The sequence below is a fragment of the Marmota marmota genome, unplaced genomic scaffold (assembly GCF_001458135.2).
Source record: "Marmota marmota marmota unplaced genomic scaffold, marMar, whole genome shotgun sequence".
Classification (NCBI taxonomy): domain Eukaryota; kingdom Metazoa; phylum Chordata; class Mammalia; order Rodentia; family Sciuridae; genus Marmota; species Marmota marmota.
In genome coordinates, this window is record NW_026000037.1 from 49696213 (window position 1) to 49716561 (window position 20349).

The window sequence follows — 20349 nt, forward strand, 5'->3', positions numbered from 1 at the left end:
CTTTTTTTTTTTTTTTTTTTTTTTTTTTTTTTGTGTGTGTGTGTGTGTGTATGTGGTGCTGGGGATTGAACCCAGGGCTTTGTGCATGCAAGGCAAGCGTTCTACCAACTGAGCTGTATCCCCAGCCCTCTTTTATTCTTACACTGTTTGGGAAATGTCCTCAACTTTATTTTCTAAAACTTCTATTGAGTCTTTTGTTTTGACTATAATTTTTTAACTCTCTCAAAGACTATTAAAATCCTTGAGTTTTTTCTTTCCCTGTGCCTGTTATTTCTTACAGATTGTTTTTATATCCCCAGTTTGTTTGTTTGGTTATCTTTCATGTCTTTTCTCAGGTGCTTGATGATACTTTTGTTGCTCATGTTTTGCTAAAATGCTGATCATAAGTCCTGACATCATGGTTAAATTTTGATCATGGGCTTCAGTGCATGGTTTTTCATTTGGGCAGTTCTGTTGTGTAAGTTTGAGTGTTGGTATCTTTAGTGATTTCCTTTGGGGATGATTATCCAGTTTTTCTTCTGACTGCAAGGGAGACGAAATGGAGTCCACAGGGTTCTCAAAACTTTTGTAAATATTCAATTAATTGCCTTGTGTTTAGTAGATATCCCATCCCAGCTGTGCCTGATATACTACAGTCCAGAGAATTCTCCAGAGAACCAAATTCTGCTAGGTTTAGGAGTCAGAGCTATCTAACCAAATAGAGACAAGGAGGTGATTGGGGGCTTTAAATTCTCCTATGTGGACGTTACACAATTCTGTTTGTATTTCTACCTTCACTCATGTTTTCAGAAGTACTGCCAATTCAATTTATTACACTTGGAGTCTTTCCTAAGGTAACTAAGTTGCTTCTGAGCTTTTCTCTTTTTGAGTAAACATTACTTAATTCATGTCCTTTGACTTTATAACTTACAATGTATTTTCCTGTTGTTTCCTCTCTCATTCTCTTTTTCTCTATAGATTTTTATATTTTAAAATAGCTGTCCATTCTATTGGGTTGTGGGGAGGAAGTAAAAACCTATCAATTTTCTTGAATTAAAATTCTCTCTACTCTTTGTCAAAAATGTTTTAACCTTACATACATGATTATATTCTCAGATTGAAGATGTGCTTAGTTGTCTGTTTAATTTTGGCCATGTATTATTACCCATTCTGATTCTCCCACTTTGTGAATGTATGTCAAGTTAATTTTAAAGCAAAATGGATATTATTTACTTGGCCAAAAGGTGGAATACCATTTCAGAAATTTTTAATATTAACAACTCCCCTCCAGTAGTTTTTATATGAAGGAACATTGACTTTAGTCCTGATTCTTCTATTTGTTAGCTCTGAACATGGGAATCTATCTTTCTGGGCCTTGGTTTCTTTATTTGAAAAATTAAGACTGTTATGCATTTGGTTTATGTGAAATCACATAACTTTCACTACCTAATTCATAGTGAGTTCTCATTCAGCATTGAGTTGTCAATTCAAAAACACTGTTACCAATAACTTTAGCACAGGCAGTTTTTATTAAATGTTTCATGAAAATCATCTCTTGTAACTTGTAGAATATTTTATAATTTATCCTTAGTCTAAAATTTAGCTGGTGTAATTTTCTTTTTAAAACTTTAAAAATATGTCATCAAGTAGCATAAAGTGAAATTAATTTTAAAAATTATTTATCCACTTACTCATTCATATTAACGAGTTTCTAGTAAGATTTTTGTAGGACTAAGTGAACAGTGGTGATGTAATTCTTCTCAAAATAAATCAGCATAGTGGTTGAATGAAATTGTGATAAGGATTAGAAAAATTGAAGTTTATCTAGTGGGCTCTTTCTAGTACTATCAGTGTGAAAGTGTTACTATGTCTAATAAGCCCTGACTTTAAGATAGTTTGTGTTGGTTTCTTCTTCCTTTCTTCTCCCCTCCCCCTTGCAGTGGGAAAGGGGGACAGTGGCTTTAGCTCAGAGGCTCATTTCCTTCTTCCTTGGTCATTGAAATAAGCCACCAAATACTTTTCCTCCCTCTGTATCATCTCACTTTAGAGTCTATTCATTGTAAGCTAAAGTCCTTAAAATGGAAAATATAGAATTTCTCTTTTGCTTCTTAAAATTCTTCAGTGACCTTAATTAGTCTTTTGAATGGTATTGAAGAGGTTAGTATCTGGCTCTTATTTGTTTTTCTGAGGTACTCATATGCTACTTATGAGTACTCTTAAATCTTTTACACTTTGTGATTTCTGAGTATAAGTCAAGCTTCTACTTAAAGCCTAGTCAGCATTTGTATTGGAAGACTGAAGCCCTTCCTGTCTCTAGGCCCCAGGCAAAGCCATGTGCTTTAAATACCTGTGACACCTATAGCTCTATAATTTTTCATTATTTTGCAATTGCTTATCCCTCATGAGACGAGTAATTTGAAGACAGTAATTTTTTTGCCTTTTTTTTTTCCTACAAATGCTGAACATTCAAAAAAGGTTGTTAATTATGGTGATTGTGTATTTGGGGCAATTTTAAAATATTTTCTTTTGGAAATAAAGATTGTCATAATTTTACATAGACAAAATTGAGCAGACTTCAGTTAAATATTCACTGTCTTTCAGCCTTCAGTTTGGAAACCTGCAGAATTATGATTGCCATGTTGGATGTATCCTTGAATGAAAATAGAAAAAACTAGAATATAGTTATTACTTTATGAATATTAAGCCCATTGTTAGTTTTAAATGACAACCAATTAGTAAACTAGAATTTAAAAATATTTTTGAGATCCTGTTAGCTGTCTATAGACATTTATGTTTTTATGCAGAAAACTATTCATATGCTGATTTAGACTACCTTTGTAGATGCATACTTATTTTTTAGCCAATGATACAGAGTTTGGGTCAGGTTCATTTTCTCAGATCCCAAAACTTATTTTTATTAACAAAACTATTAGAGAGATTACACAGGAAAAATGGGGTTTAATGAATTCAAGGAGCTTTGGGCAGCTCTTAATGCCTGGAAACAGAACTTTATGACCATTGATCAAGACCGAAGTGGCACAGTAGAGCATCATGAGCTGAGTCAAGCCATTGCTATTATGGGTAAGAATATTAAAATTCTGTCAAGTCTGTACAGGTCATCTTTGAACATATGAATCTTAATTCTCAGTTTACTACCGTAATGAGGGCTATATTTTTCACTAGAGTTCTCTAGTTGAAGTAAAGTTGCAGGTAAATTCTGACTAACAACGTCAAAATTATATTAACTATGATTTTTCCTAAATGTTGATCTTCCATTTTATTCTAAATTTCTTGGGTATGTTTAAATTTATTCTTCAATGGTTAATACTCACCACTTGTATTCTTTTGTTATTTGAGAAGTATACGTAATTTGGGAACAAAATTAATCTCAATCACAAATTTCTATATCAGAGTTTAATTTTTCAGCACCCAAAACCATGCTTTTCCCCTTCTTCACTTACGTAATAAAACACAAAAATGTAACAATATACCTCAAGATGGGAGATGGCATTTTAGAATATTTTGAAAGAATGTAACTTTATTTCATTATAATTTCTAATAAGCTAAGGCTCTTTCATGGTCTGCTTTTGAAAGAGAAAAATACACAAAGTTGCTAAATTTGTTTACAGTTAATTCAGTTTTAAGAAACTTTATTTTTCTTACCCTGTACTTTTATTTGTAATTATTTCTAATCAAAATGTTTGTATGAAAATTAACTTTTTGAAAATTAACATCTGGACTTAATGTACAGGGACTTATCTGAAATACAATTTAAAGAACTCAAACTAGTGATATTTTTGTTTTATGTTTTAAATAGATAATTTATTTATTAGGGACAGTACTGGCCATATAACAATGTATAGTTCATTAATAGAGCCTTAATACCTAATGGATTAAACTGGGTCTTTTATTCAGGAAAATGTTAGAAAATTAATATAATCTTTAGACTAAAAGAACATTTTCTAAGCATTCAAGTGGACAGTTAAATGTAAGAAAGAAGTGGACTGAAATATTCAAATGATATTGCTGAGAGTACTATGGGAAAATTTTAGGAATTTTATCAGTACCTATCCAGATTGTACTCAAAATGCATTTTCATAAAACTATAGTAGTTTGCATGTTTTGCTATTTCTCTCATTTTATATTTTTTAACAAGTTTCCTATGTTACACATTATTACAACTGCAGATGGAACATTCTCTTCTTACATTGGTGCATCTCATTAAATTTGAAGGACCATCCTAGGGGTATAGCAAGTATAACATATTAATTAACATTTCTGGTTTTCATCTCATTATTTTAAAATTTCAGTTTTTATGTATATTGTAAAAGGTTAAGTAGTCAAACAGTAATATATGCTAAAGCTACGGGTGTTAATTAATAATATAAGCTAACTGCATACTTATAGGAGTTTTTTTCCCAATATGTTTCAAAGAAAGAGAAGGGGAAAACAGAAAAGAGAAGGAAAATTGGAAGGAAGAAGTTTAGTGATAATTTGGAGGGAGGAGCCCCTAAATCATGCTAGAACATCACGATGGGAGAATGTGCCCAACACTGTTATTGTGCTCATACACAGGTCTGCTGGGTAGGGTATTAAATCACCTGAGCTCCAGTCTCCATTTTTGAATATCATGGCTGAAGATACCAGAGAATGAATACTTCATCTGCCACAGATATTTACCTCCTAACAGAGCAGCTTTGCAATCAATCATACCACACTGAGTTAGTTCATTGTCCTTCCAAATGTCACTACCAATTTAGATAGCCTGTAAGAGTATTGAATTTTATAATGCACCAATGTGGAATGAGAAAAAAAAAATGTGGAATGAGAAAAAAAAAAGAGCATTGAATTTAAGGAAAAGGGTAAAGGGAAGAAATAAGTTTTTAAAGGCATCAGATTTCACTGTACATGACAAATCATTTTGGATCTTGTCAAATTAAAAATAATTTGAAAAGAAATAAATCTTCTTATAGAAATGTTTGTAAACATATATGTAAATATGCTGTTTTCCTTACTTCCCTATAATTAATAATAAAAATGGTTTATAAGTGTCTTCTTGGAAAAAAAAAATATATGTATAGAATTTAAGAACACAAAGATACTGGAGGTGAATGATCAGAAACATTTTGATGGTAGGAGTACACAGAAAGAATTTTGGAGACAACAAGACTGGAATAAAGAACCAAAGAAATAGTAAAAAAGTGTGACGAAACAAAGTTTGGAAGACAAGGAAGAATAACACTTTAGGTTATTTTGGGAGTGGCAGGGACTAGGGCCTCAGGATTTCTAGGCAGGTGTTCTACCACTGAGCTATATCCACAGCTCTTTTCTGCTTTGGAGTAAGCATTTTGTTCCCCAAGGAAGGGTGATGGGAATAGGAAACACAGTAGAATGAATCAGACATAACTTTCCTATATTCATATATGAATACATGATCAGTGAAACTTCCACATCATATACAACCGCAAGAATTGGATCCTAATTAGAATAAGTTATACTCAATGTAAGTGTCAAAATATACTCACTGTCATGTAAATTTAATAAGAACAAATTAAAAAAGAGTCAATGGGAAATGTAGGATTTGATTGATAGAAAAGATCACTAAGAATCTTTGCTTTGATATTCTTTCATTTCTTTCATTACTGGAGATTGAACCAGACCTGGCATATGCTGAGCAAGGTCTTAATCTCTGAGCTACATCCCCAGTCATTTGTTTTGAGACAGGACCTCTCTAGTTTGCCCAGGCTTTTAATTTGTGTTTCTCCTTCCTCGGCCTCCTGAGTAGCTGGGATTACAAGTTTGTGGACCACTGAACCTAGTTTGCTTTGATATTCATTAGGAACTATAAAAACAGAACTGAAATATTGAAAGGTTAAAATCTAGGAAAAACACCTATACATATCAAAATCAAAATACATTTAAAAAAAAGGTAATTATTTTTTTCCTTAGCTTTTACTTTATTACTGAGTGAGAATAGAATTATGTTTGTGTATTCTTTAGTAGTGTTAATAATGAAGCCTTTGATTCTTTTTTAATATTAATGTGCTTTATTTTTAATATTTTTTCGTGGAATGACTTTTGAAAGTTAATCTATGTTATGACTTCATTAATGAAAAGGCAATGTTGCTGTGTTCTTTTGCTGTTTAGTTTTAGAAATTATACTTTACTGATCTGTTTTTTTAGGCTATAGGCTGAGTCCTCAAACGTTAACTGCTATTGCTAAACGTTATAGTAAGAATGGCAGAATTTTCTTTGATGATTACGTTGCTTGCTGTGTGAAGCTTCGAGCATTGACAGGTACTGACCATTTAAAAATTGATTCAGTATTATGCTGTTTCCTTATAACATGTCCACCCTTTCTATGTTACCTATTTACTATTACATCTAATTAGTTTTAAGTTTTCAATATTTAGTAATAAAAATGTTGAAAATTGTTTTAGCTCAGTTTTGGAGTTTCCTTCATCTCTCAGTTGCTTGGAATATTAAATCACTTTAGATTTAATCAAATATGAAATTATTCAGTCTTTGTACTTGGAGACATTATATATTTGAAATTATAGATTTTAAATTATAATATTAAAAGTATTTTTTGTGTAAAGATTTCTTTAGGAGAAGAGACCACTTGCAACAAGGGTGTGTGAACTTAATTTATGATGACGTAAGTATCTTGCTTGCCACTTTGCTACTGTGTTCTAAATGTGTTCTTAGTTGTCAAAAACAGTAAGTGATTTAGGGTATAAATGTGGGAAGTAATTCATTTTATATACCATATTGTTTCTTTTATTTATCAGCTGAATGCATAGATAACATTAAAAATTACTACAAATACCAATTTTTCTTCATTTTTTAAACCTAAATGTACTTTAAAATTTCATGACCGGTTTTTGGTCAGTTTATCTTCCAAATAATCTTTAAGGGTTAAAAACTGTCATTTCCATAAAGAGTAGTTTATTTTGGCAGATCTTAATTCTCAGAGAGATGGGATATTTTAATTTCTGACAAATTATAAAGCTGTTCCTTCCTCATTTCAAATGTTTACTGTTAACATGATTCTAGTTTTGTGTTTTTTTTTTTTAATTGAAGCTATTGGGAAGTGATAGTTCACGTGTGCTTTCATGTTTCAGGGTTGTGGTTCTGCTTTTTTATATTTACTGATATAAATCATAGAATCAGCAATACCTTACTAGTATATACTGGCTTCAATTACAAACCTTAAGAAACTCTTAAACATTTCCTGTTATGAAAAATCTGTTAAAGCAATGTAATCAATTAAAAAGCATTTTATTGTTGCCATATGATAATTTTACTTATATAATTAGTTTTTGCAGGGGACCATGGTAATTTGAATGCCTTGTATTTGAAAGCAGAAGAAATACTGTGAATTCATTTGCTTGGAAGAAGTGAACTGGACTAACTTAAATTAAAACTTTGGGTACTTCTTGTGATCCTACTTGTTTAATATTTTCCCTAACTATGTGTTTTTCTTTAATCCATAGTTCAAAGCAAGAAAAGATAGAGATAGATAGTTTTTTTTTCAAAAGTTATCATTTTGCAAATATCTGCACACTATTGTAGGATATTGGCACAGAATTAATTGGTGTCAAAACGTCTTACCCTTAATTTTTAACAGTGAAAACCTAGAGGAATGTACTAATGAAATTATGTAAGATTATGTAAAGAAGCCAAGTGACTAAAGCTTAGATAAATTTATACTTATATGAGATACAGATTACACTTTTGAATTATATTTGTAGAGGTAGGTGTTTGAGGGTCAGCTAGAAGGGATTTTGTGCCATCACATAATCAAAAAACATAACCTTTTATGTTTTTGCCTATGAAGAAGAAAATTGCAGTTACTACAAATGTACCCTAATTTGAATCTATAGAAAAAACTACAGTAGGCATTGCTTTTCCTTTTTAAAATTTTTTTGCACTGCATATTTTTCTTCAATATATTTTACTGTCTACTGTGAAATAAAAAGTTCTTTAAAAACCAGATTTTCCTTCTGCCTTGTATTTCATTAGTGAAAACATACATAACCTGAAATTTCATTTTTCTCTTAAGTCTAGATTGGGGGAATGACACATTTTTGAGAAATGGTCAACTTTTAAATTTGTTGTTAAACTGAGTTGCTATTATTAGTTAACTGTTTATAAAGTTCTAAATCAAGTAAGCTATACCTCTATTTAGATATTACAAAGTTGTAAGTTTGGCTTATTTGACTACATTAGCAAGTGGCTTTAATATTAGCAAATCAATAACTATTCTGTATATCTTTGTAATATGGGTTATTGGGTATAGGAGACACCACAACAACATTTCTTGGTGGTTTTACCACAGAAATTATAAAGCAGAGTCACCAATTTCTTAACATTGAGATCCCTGGCATAAGCTGTCATAATTAGTGTAGTTTCTTTCTTGGCAAACAACCTAAGTCTTTCTTAATGAAGAATTAATAAACCACATGTTTTTCTCACACTTTATCTGAAAATCTTCCAGCCTGAAGGTGACTATAAACTGATATAATTTTAGTCTGGCTGGTGACCAAATTAACATACAGTTTTTTAAAAACTCCATATTTTGTAAAGGATGGAAGATGGGTGGTAGTCCATCTTGGAAAAAACCCTCTTATAAATGAATAGAAAATCACCTTTTACTTTTAAAAATCATAGAAAGGAAGAAATGTATAGTTATTTGACATTGATAGTTTTTTATAATTTGCTGTCAAATTCACTTAGTTTGATAAGAATGGGTCAAAAATAATCCGTATAGTTTTGTCCTCTGGCTGTTATTTTATTTTTCATGGACATATATTTATTAATGTGAGAGGACATTACCTGAGTCATAACAATACAGAAGTATAATTTTAAAAGTTGCAGGAAAAAGAAACCAGATAGTGTGATCATTCATGTTGAATAATGGTAATGATATAACCCAGGAACTTGGAACCTTAACTTATAGGTGATACATTATCAAGTTAGTATGCTGTTCTGTGGTCAGTTATGATAGTCTTCCTAACTTGGAGGCTCACAGTTGGGGTAAAACTTTGAATTTAACATACACTATTGTTCATAAAGGTTCTGCCAAATGACCCTTGTATTAGAACTCTTCACACAATTCCCTAACTCATTCTTTTTTAAAGATGCTTCTATGCAATTTGGTGTTGAGAGATGCGAAGTTTCCATGGCCAAACATAATTGGAAATTCTCATCTTCAGGGAGTTTAATAACATACATTAGCATATGAAAATATACATAGGTACATATGGTTATGTCAAATTATCATGGTTTGACTCTGGTTATTCCAAAATGTTGACCACAGAACCCTTTTTTCTAGCAAAACCTATATTCCATTCTGATCTAGCTTCATCATCAGGCAATGCTTTTATATTATAATCAAATTAACAATCTTATAAACACATTAGGCAGAGAGAATCTTTTATCAGGATTTTTGTATAGAAATGCAGTTCACTTTTTTGATGCTGTTAACATAATTAATGTGAACAGATATCTTTTTTGTTTTATGATGGACACAATTGCAATGTAAATAGTGTGTGATAGTTTGTATTGGTTAACTTATACCCCAATTGTGATGATGTAAATTACTGAATAATGTACACTCTTAATGTATAAGTGCTTTTATTTATACAGTAAACATGTTTCCATGTCATTTTGAGAATTTTTTTAATAAACATTCAAATAGCTTGCTGTAAAGTTTTGTATCATACAAAATTTATTACATATATAGTATTATGCTTCAGTTCAAACAACAGTGCGTTAATTCACCTATATCTAAAAGACTGCCAAATGGTTAAATGTCAGGTATTGCACTTCTATTTTGAGTGGCAGTTCACACATTTTAAATTACATCAAGGGGAAGTCAATACTATGGGAATTTTCATTTGGTCCATTTTGATTGTAATTTCAAGGACTGTGCTCATTTAATCTTTTTAAGCATGCATCCAAAAAAAAGTAACAAAAAATGTAGTCAAGTTATATATTTATTTCCAGAAAAGGCATTTACCCTGAAAGAAAGTAGATTTTATTAAGGTAGTTTAAACTGTGCAATTTAAAAAATAACAAAATAATTTTGTGATTATTTATTTAAAATATACAAATCAAGTTTATTTGTAATCTTACGGCATTACTAAACTGGACAAACAAAATAAATATTATTTGTCAGAAATGTGCTTTTCTATGCTCCTTTGTGTTTTGACAACCTTAAAAATGATGTTTTATTTTGTTTATGACAGTATTATTTGGAATCAATAGGAATAACTTTATTAAAAATCTTGAAATTAAATCTGTTGGAATAGAATCCAAGACTTCTTTCATGTTAGCACATAATTTCCCTTAAACTTTAAAGTGCAACTGGGGGTATTTTATTACTTTGAAATTTGTATTAAGAGATCCCATTTTTATTGTTAATCATTTCATGGTAAATTAAGCATTTTCAAATGAATGCGTGATGCTAAGGTATTATCTAATAGTATGTCTAGAGTATACACATAATATTAGATGATACATATAAAATATTTAGAACTTACAGTGTAGACAATGTTTTAATTGTACATTTTGTGTGTGCAGTGCTGGAGATTGAACTCAGGGCCTTGCACATACTTGATGAGTGCTCTACAACTGAGCTCTATCCCAGGCCTGAAGTTTTAAATGAATATTGTTCAGATGATTTATCATCTAGAATAAGATCAAATCATCACATATATACAAATATTAAATTAGAAATTTCCTGTGATTTAGAGTACTGAGCACAAAACTACCTTCCAGAAAAATACTGGGAAACTCAGGGGAAACTGTCAGAAAAATCTGTGCTTTTGATTGTTTCCTGCCATGTCTCTTTCTACTTGTTTTAAAACATATTTTTCTGGCATATAAAGAAAAGAGCTTTATTATATATTTAATATCCCTTTTATCCAGGTAGCTTGCAATGTGCTTTGTGTATTATTTTGCATGTGTTCAAAACTCAGGTTTGCTTCTGTATATCAGAATATATAGCAAGTAAACCTAGGTAGCACTTCTATATCATTACGATGTGCTCTAGTTAAAAAGTAGATAGGGCCTTTGCCTATGTGCTAGTTATATTTTCAGGTTGCCACTTCTGTGACATCAAGAGATGGTGGCAATTTGGGAAGCTTACAGGGACCAAGAAGAACTGGTCTAGACATCATTAAATAGCTATATTCAGAGGCATGTATTGCCAGGAATGATTAGTTCCGGGTTCTGATACATTTGGGAGGAATTCCAACCTTTTCCCTTAAGCATAAAAACATAAATGTGTATATATGTATATATAGATATATAGATACATGCATATAGTCATTTGTATTTTAGTTGGTTGTATTATTTAATCAAATTTTATGTTGATATGATCGCTGAAATTTCAAAGGATAGCCTGAATAGTGTGAATATGAAAGTTCCAGAAACATTGATTAAAGATCCATATTGTTTTCAAAATTATAAGTCATTTAATAATGATCATAAGATTTACTGGACTTTTAAATGTATATTTAATTTTCCCATAGTTATCTAAATGCAGGACCCTCAAATTTATCTTATGGCAAGAGATAATTAATCTTACAGAAATGTTTGAAGATATTTAGCCTTTTAACGCTAAGATACTTGTGTTCTGATCAGCCCCCCTTGTATCTGCTACTTGAATTTGGCTAATTTTTCATTCATTACATAGGCAAATGTTCTCATGGTGTTTAAAATCTTATAAATGAAGGGTGAGGAATCTAAGCTACTAAACAAGACTAAACCGTCCTTAGCTTAGTACATGCCACATTTTAACCAACACATTTCATTTGAAAGTTTTCTTTCAAGATAATTTTTGTTTTCTTAAATAGTAGTAGAGCAACTAGAGAATGAATTAAGAAAATATGAAGCTTAGACAAAAGAAAATATTATCTGGTTACTTTCATTCTTATTTAAAAATGCATCAAGGATACATTTATAAAAGGTTGTTTTACATATAACTTAAAGCCTGTTTAGCCATTAGGAATTTTAAGTAAACAGTTCATCTTTTTGTTAATTATTACAGTGGTCTTGAGGGGTAGTAAGTTAAATGTTTAAAAACATTTATATAAATATTTCTTTAACTTTAGGTTTAAAGTTTGGTACCACTCAGTCCAGCTTACTAGTTAGTATCCTAATGGAGCTCAGCAAAACTCTAGCACTGTTACAATTTTGTGATTTTGTGAAATACATCAGCACCACCATGCCTATATCTAGTACTTTGTGAAATGTTGGAAATAGTTGGCTTTTCTAATAAAAGTATCCTATCTAGCTAATGAGATTTTCTTTCTTTTTCCCCAAAATAATTTCTTTTACAAATTCTTGAATTTTTGTGTATAAATAGATCAGAAAGTATATGCTTCATTCTTAAATTATGTATATATACTATATTTTCAATACAACTTGTACACCTCTTTTAGCTACCAAAAATTTGCAACCATTTTTACATAAAATTTACATTTTTCTTATTTACAGTTATTTGTAGAAGGTTATTGCAAAACTAGTTGTGCAAGTAGATTACACTGTCAATACCACATACCAATCTTTGAAGAAAATATTTGCTAAAAAATAAATATTTCTGCACAGAATATTTCAAAAGCATCATGATTTCATGCTACATTATGTGCATAAAGACTACAAAGTAGTATGTGTTTTGGTAGTTTGTTTCATTTAGTTTAAAGCATTCCAAAGTATTACTTAACCAGATGTGAGTGAGCTTCTTTATATGAGATGACTGACACACATTCTTTTTTTGAAATACATTATTCTTTAACTTGCAAACATTCTGATATAATACATTTTATTACCAAAATTATGAAATGAAAATATCAGGTAAAAAGATGTAATGTGCCTTTAATTAAAATCAGTAGGTGCCTAGGAGATAACTAGGGGTTCTGCAATATTTTTACTTAATTTCTTTTACATTTGGAAGAAGGGTGTCATATCATTTCAATGGTATTTTAACTATAAGGGCATTTGAGGCGACTCTGTGAAGGAGTTAATTATAAGATAACTTATCCTTGAGTTTACTCTTCAATAAGAATGATGACTACATTTGAGTACATTTCTTATGTATTCAAATACTTAACACATGTAATAGTGAAAAATAATACAGTTAAAATGTTCACAGTTGTGATGTTTCACAGTTGTGAATTTTAAAACAATACCAAAATAGAGGAAGTCCATAGAATATATATTAATCATACAGTGTTTTGAAACCACAGGTGTCCCAAATTATATCACGTTTTTCAAAATATGAATTAATAGAAGTTGTCATGAGTGCAATTTAGTCATTCATCTCATTTTTGACATTAGCTTTTCAAGAATAACCATGTTAATAATTCCACTTTTCAAAATATTTTGTTGAGGCCATTTTTATAATTTTCTATTTAAAAGTTTAATTTTGATTGCTAGAGCAGTGTAATTGGTCAGTTGAGTATAGTGTTTTGTGCACACTGCATTTATATACGTGTTTTGTGCTTATATTCATAGTAATAACAATTGTTTAAAATAACATCTGACTGGTCATCTCAACCTCCACTTAGTCTATATAAATAAGCCTTGCAGTAATCTCGTTTCACGCTCCCAAGTATTAATAATTCATGTCTTCTGTAAATTTTCTTTTCTATATTATACATCAAAACAAAGTGTGCCACAAGAGAAGGTAATGAATTGTTCTAAACTTGCGCACTCATCCATCACAATATCTAATACTTTATAAAGTAGTTAAAACACGATCCTTCTAGGTTTTAAAAATGCTAACATCACTTGATCATAAGTTAAATATAACCACAAGAAAGTTGTTTTGAATTAAACACTTGAGAAATGAGAGAGAGAGCTACTTGCATACATAGAAAACAACTGAAATGCAAATGTGTTTTAAGGATGTTGGAAAAAGGCAATATTTGACAACTATAGGGATACGAAAGCAGAGGAAGATTCCCTGACACTGATATTCTCTTGTTATTAGCAATGAGATCTTTGGGGTGTGGGTGAAAGTCACCTTCAGATTTTTGTTACAGAGTGTTAAGTGTGTTGAGTGTGGGGTTAAGGAACCAGCAAGAGAAGAGGTTAAGTGCTGCTCTTGCACTAATGCCATAAAACCACTCTCTTTGTGATGCACAAGTCACAGGATCTTACAGTTGTCCTGTAATTTGTGTGTTTTATAGCACTTCCACATATAAATTCAGAGGATCCTCAACACATACCTTCAAGGAATGACATGCTAAGTCCAATTTGTACTTTTGGATACTGGGGATCACTGGGAATTTATCTCAGGAATAACTAGAGAAGATAGGATTTGAATTCAGGTTTACTGCATTGAGCCCCTTGCCATGTCTACCATTCTACATGAGAGTTTAGGCAGCCTAAGATATGTATAATGTATCTTGCAATGAGGAAGCGGGTCTGGAAATAATCATTACAACTGCAAAATTCTATTTTCTGTAAAAATAGAAAGCACATTTACTTTCAAAATTGCATTCTGTAAATACATGTTCAAATATACATCTGTGAACTATAACATGTCCAAGGATGGACTTCCACAGTGTGCCAGCCTTTATAGAATACATTCTGGTAGTACTGAATTGGACATATCACCTTTGCATACTTGGTGTTTAACATTGATTCAGAGTAGATATGTTTTTAAAAACGAGAGTCATACTCCCACTATTATTGTTGTAAATGGTATTACTTTAAAGCTATAAACCTACTAGTGCAAAATACAATTAAGAGAGATAATAGCTACATTTAGGTTTTTCTGAATCAAAAATATTAGTCTTGGTAACATTTAGTTAGCGATGTAACTAATATGTTATGCAGAAGCTAATTTGTGGAAAATTACCTGTTTTTTCCTGATTGTTTTCAATGTCATGTTTTTTGGGTAAGAAACAAAGATTCTAGCATTTTTTGAGCACCTACTGTGTGCCAGGCACTTTACTATATTTTATCTCATTTCCTTAAGATTTTGTGAGGCAGATACCACTATCTCATTTTTTACAGATTCAGGAAAAGGATTCAGGGAGGTTATTAATTTGCTTAGGGTCACAGGGCATATTAGTGAAAGTGTTCCTGTTGAGATTCATTTGGTCTGATTGCAGAGCCTATGCTTGTTCTTCTGCATGGTGAACTAATTTTGGGGGGTACTGGGTATTCAACACAGTGGTGTTTTAACACTTAGCTATATCCCCAGTCCTTTTTTTAAATTTTGAGATGGGGTTTCTCTAAGTTGTTGAGACTGCCCTCAAACTTGTGATCCTCATGCATCAGTCTTCTGAGTCTCTTGGATAAGAGGCAAGAGCCACCATGCCCAACTAATCTCAGATTTTTAATGTGCCTGAGGATCATGTGGATGAGAGCTTTTTCAAAGGTGATTGCCAAATGCCAGCCCCAAATTTTCTGATTAGTGGATTTCGGGTAGGGTCTAAGAATATGCATTTTTAATAAGTTCTCTGGTGATGCTAGTACTACTAGTTTAAGAACCACACTTTGAGGACCACTGTCCCATGTCATAATGTCTTCCAAGTTCCTCTTTGAACTCACATGATAGACATATTTATTTTACTCAAAAAATGTGTCTAGAAACAGTAACATTTTAATTTTTGATAATTTATAAAAGTTTTGATTTTTTAACTATGAAATCTATCTATCATCTATCAAGATAGATCTGATTTTGGTTTTAATACTGGAGAAGAAATTTAAAGACTTCACTATTTTAAATTATAAAATATTCAATGTAAATATCCTTAGTTCTAATAACTGATCAGTCTACTGAATTCCTTTTGGTAACCATGAAAATATCCAGGGGAAAGATAAGTATTATTTGTTAAATATTATTATTATTTTAGATATGCCGATGAGGTTAAAGGTTTTATCTTTAGCTAGTACAGTATAGAATGGAATTTAAAATGACATTTGCATAAGAACATTTTTCTTCTAACTGTTCTGGAACCATTGTTAATATCAACTTTCAAAAAAACTTGGTACAATTATAGTACAGCAGTTCTGATTCAATTATACTATAGCAGTTCTGACAGTGACAGGTATAATAGTGACACCAAACCTGACACCAAACCCTGACTTAGTTTCTATACCTCCTTGCTAGAAGAGTAGAAAATTTCAATTCTGATGAACAACCCGTTATAATGGACTCAACACATTACTCTTCCACCTCTACCTGCTGCTTTCCCATGTTTTTAAATTAGTGATTATTAAATTAAAAACCCTGTGAAACATTGTATCAGCCTTTTTATTTCTGGTTTTCTATTCAATTAATCAAAGTACAAGAAATCCCATCTCAAAATTAATTGTATACCTTAAAATGTGATACAATTTTAAGGCTAAGTTTCAGCTCTCTGTTCAGCAATGAATATCAGCATCTAATCGGCATGAACTGTAGATTTTAGATGACATTTTATTTAGGCCAGGGGACCAGGTAATATTATTTTTCAGTGGAAAGTAAAAGATGTTATGTTAGTACTCCCAATTATCTCAAGGGAAAATAGTTCCTACACTGCTGTTTTTGATTGACTGCACCACTGACCTGGCCTTCAGCAGGTTCCCAAGATTATGTCAGACTGATTTTGCTACAGCTGATGGGGAGGGCATTAGTGCTTTTAGGCATCAGATCTTTCACTGATTTAGGGAATGAATTTTGTACATATTAAGTTAATTGATTTGGACATCCATAGGCCAGTTTAACCATTGAGTGTTTTGACACTTATGTCCAACTTAACCACATCTTTATATTGCTCAGGCTTTTAATTTTAAAGCTAACATCCTGTGGGAAAGGACCTAAATTTATAATCCTGTTCCCTCTCTTAAGACTTCAGATTTTACTATCAAGCAGTTATTTTATGTCAAGGAATTAAAAAAGAAAAGCAGGTTAGTGTTATGCTAGAATTTAAACAAGCAGGATACTTGCACACTATTCTCCATCTTCCCATTCTTACATGCTCAGTTTTTATGAAGTACAAATAGAGGCTTTGTGTGGATGGCTGAATTTTATGCATGTCATATCAAATGTTGCAGCTGAAGCATTCACTAATCAAACAATCAGATCTCAATTCCTCACCTGCCAAATCCTCTCTCTACAAATGAACAGTCTCTAGTGAATTCATTCTGAATGTTCCTGGAGCTAAGGCCTATAGTCCTTATGAAATTTGTTGCAGCTGCAAAAAGTGTGCCCCATTATGGAAATAAATCCCTAAATAGACTTCAGAATAAAAGTTAGCTATTTATGTGACTCTCTCTCCCCGGTTAGGCATCCATTACATGTTTGTTAAATGAAGGATTGAAGTGGCAGATAGTCCCAAAGTTGCTTCTGCATAACACTAAATGGTTTAGGCAGCTGGTTTCAATATTATACTTTTGTTGAATTGACTGGTCTTTTGCTATATATATATATATATATATATATATATATATATATATATATATATATTTGATCACTTATGACCTTTTTTTATTAAGCAGAGATGAGAACATGCTAATGCCTATCTATGGATTTCCTTCCACATAGATTCTCAATTTATGTGGCCATTTGAAAATATACAGGGAGCAATTTAAGGTCACTTAAGTCACATTATATACAGTGTAATCATTTTTGGAAATTTATATAAATCACTTGCATTTGAAACTGACCAATAGATTAGTGTCAAAGGTGAAGACAAATCAATAGATTCTGTTTTTTATCCTGAAGGGATAGAAATTAACCCATTTAAAAATGTGCAGATAGAACATGTCTTTAAATATTTATATGAATGTAAAACTTAGTGAAGTGATAAGAAATTTCAAAATCTTAGTTCAGAAGAAAAGGCTATAATGGATTATTCCATAATACTTTAAAATTATAATTAAATTAAAAATAAAATCTCTTAACTTGAACTTGTCTTTGTATTTATTTTCTGTATTCTGGTATTATGAGAACTATATGACCCCTCAACCTAACAATTGAAGCTATTAAAATATATCCTACTGAATGTTCCAGTACTCTGGAGTCAATATATACTAATTAAGCCCAATCTATACCGAATGTATTTGTTCTTCATCTTAAATTAGCAAAGTGTTTGAACAGCCACAGAAAATTTAAGTTTAACCATTGATGTGTGCATTTTTTTCCTAGACATCTGGAATTGGATAGCTAGAAAACAACATAGACTTTTTGAAAGATAGGCCATGCACATGAAATTGCATGTTCTTTGAAAAAATTCTTCCAGCTTTCTTGGTAAAGAAAATTATGTGGATCTACCATTTTGATCAAATTTAGGATTGCCCTACAATATGAATTGGGAAAAAAGCTGTGATTATCAGTTTGTATCAGTCACACTTCAGCAGTTCTTAAAGAAGATCCTCTCCCCATAAAAGGAAAAGTTCAAGAAACTTGTATTTTAGCCTTCAAGGAAATGTGTGAGTGTAAACTATTTTAGATGTTTTGTGAATGCAATTAGTGACAGAATTTTAAATAGAAAGACCTTTTTATTCTCATTAATGTTGGTTTGTATTCAATGTTGAAAGAAATGGAAATACTTCTCTGTAAAATATGAGATTGTTGCTGAAGACAATAAAAATGCAGGAGAGATTTCTGCCTTTTCAATCTGTTTGCCTAAAATCAGGACACAGTTCATAAAAACAAAAGGTCTTTCTATTTTCCTCCCACCTTCCTGCCCAAAGAAAGGATGTAAATTCTCCATTACAGCAGATTGCTTATCAGCTCAGAAATTGCAGCTCCAAAGAAATCTGGGAGCAGACTTTACTCCTTCCCACGGTTTTCCCGCCTTTGGAAACCTGGGACTGCTTTCTTTTTGTCCTGTTACTTCTCTAAAATGTATTTTCTTTGCTGAAGATCTTATATAAGCTAGGACATTAAGCCACTGCCTTGAGTTACTTCTGAACTGCTTTCAGTAATAAATATTCTTATGTTTCTCTTGTTAAAATATTCTGCCTTTTGTTACAGAAGTATGTCTTGCTAAAAACTTGTTAAGAATTGAGAAAAAATTATATTTTCTCCCCTCTAATATGATCTACCTTGCTTGCTGTCTGAGGCTACAACTCTCAAAATTTGCATTTTCTTTTTCAGTACGGGGAAATGAATGTAAGCAACTATAAACATCTCAATACAGAAGGACATCAATTCTCAAAAATGACTAAGTCCCCTTTATCCCCTTGAATTTCCGTAAGTTGAGGATCATCTGAGTTGCATCCAAGAACAGTTTTATCCCTTGGTTTCTTATTTGCTTGGAAGGCATTTTCATGACAAAGTACTGGTTTAGTAAAAGCAGTAAATAGGAGTCTCCATGCAAGAGAAATTGGAGTTTCCTAACATGCAGATGATTTTGAAAATAAAAATAAAAAATAAGGTGCCTTGAGATGCTGGCAGTTTTAACAATTGGAACCAAAAGTTCTTAGGTATATTTACATCTTAACTGCTCAATTTTACCTTATAAGCTTCAATTTAGGAAAATATACAGTACTTTTGCATATAATGGTACCTTGTGAGCCCCTGAGTCAAGTAGAGAGGATTTAAATACAAAAAGGAAAACAGCCATTAAAAGCACTTACATTGTATGTGGAGTAAATAATACAAAATGATTATTTCCCTGGAAGACCAGGATCAGAAACATGCCTATGAAGACCCAAGATTCCTACAGTGCTTAAGGAAGAATCTGGCAAAGAAGGATGCCTTATTGGGTGAAGGTAAGTTTTTCTTTGTCGCAGGTGAAGCTCTAAAGAGACATCACTGTCTTGTTTTAAAAGTGAAGTCAAGTTGTCTTCTGAAGCTGTGTTCAGATGCACCCCACTTGAGAGGGATTCTTTGGATTTAAGTTTGGATTTTTCAAGGTCTAGAAATTCAGGACACTGATAGAAAGAAAAGAAAATACATTTTTATAATTCACACCAACAGTCATCTAAAATTATATTTATAAAATTCCAGTAATTTTCCACCGTTAATCTTATCAGTGGTATTAAATTAACCCATGTTAAAAAAAATTAACCCACATTTTTATCCTAAAATGCAAAGACATTGGATGCCCCATGATCAGTTTAGATAACCCTTAAATAATTCCAAGAACTTTAATTTTACTCAGATATCAAAATTATCAGATTAAAAAAAAAATCTCACTTTGAATTTTTTAAATCAGTTTAACTCAAAATTTAAGACCAAGATGTGATGGAAATTATGGCCACTTGGTGACTAGATCTATTGGAGAGGAAAGAAGAGAAATAAGAAAGGAAGTAAAATCATCACACTCATCAGATGATACTATTTGAATCCCCTGTAAATAAAGAAATATATAGTTTTACATGTTTCCCTTCCATTAAAAACTAAAGATAAATTAA

At 31.5% G+C, this 20349-nt stretch overlaps 2 protein-coding genes across 4 annotated transcripts in view; one reads left to right on the forward strand and one right to left on the reverse strand.

Moving 5' to 3' along the window:
- The window catches only part of Gca (grancalcin), an 18886-nt gene extending 9193 nt beyond the window's left edge, over positions 1–9693 (forward strand). The window contains exons 4-8 of the mRNA XM_015479257.2: positions 2581–2624; positions 2913–3060; positions 6163–6276; positions 6579–6637; positions 7299–9693. Coding sequence (XP_015334743.1) covers positions 2581–2624; positions 2913–3060; positions 6163–6276; positions 6579–6637; positions 7299–7325 — 392 coding nt within the window. The 3' untranslated portion in view covers positions 7326–9693. The remainder of the gene's footprint in view (positions 1–2580; positions 2625–2912; positions 3061–6162; positions 6277–6578; positions 6638–7298) is intronic.
- An 8208-nt stretch (positions 9694–17901) lies between these two features.
- The window catches only part of Kcnh7 (potassium voltage-gated channel subfamily H member 7), a 467079-nt gene continuing 464631 nt past the window's right edge, over positions 17902–20349 (reverse strand). For all 3 annotated transcript variants that reach the window (XM_015478970.2, XM_048812385.1, XM_048812384.1), the window contains one exon: positions 17902–19866. In XM_015478970.2, coding sequence (XP_015334456.1) covers positions 19600–19866 — 267 coding nt within the window. In that variant the 3' untranslated portion in view covers positions 17902–19599. The remainder of the gene's footprint in view (positions 19867–20349) is intronic.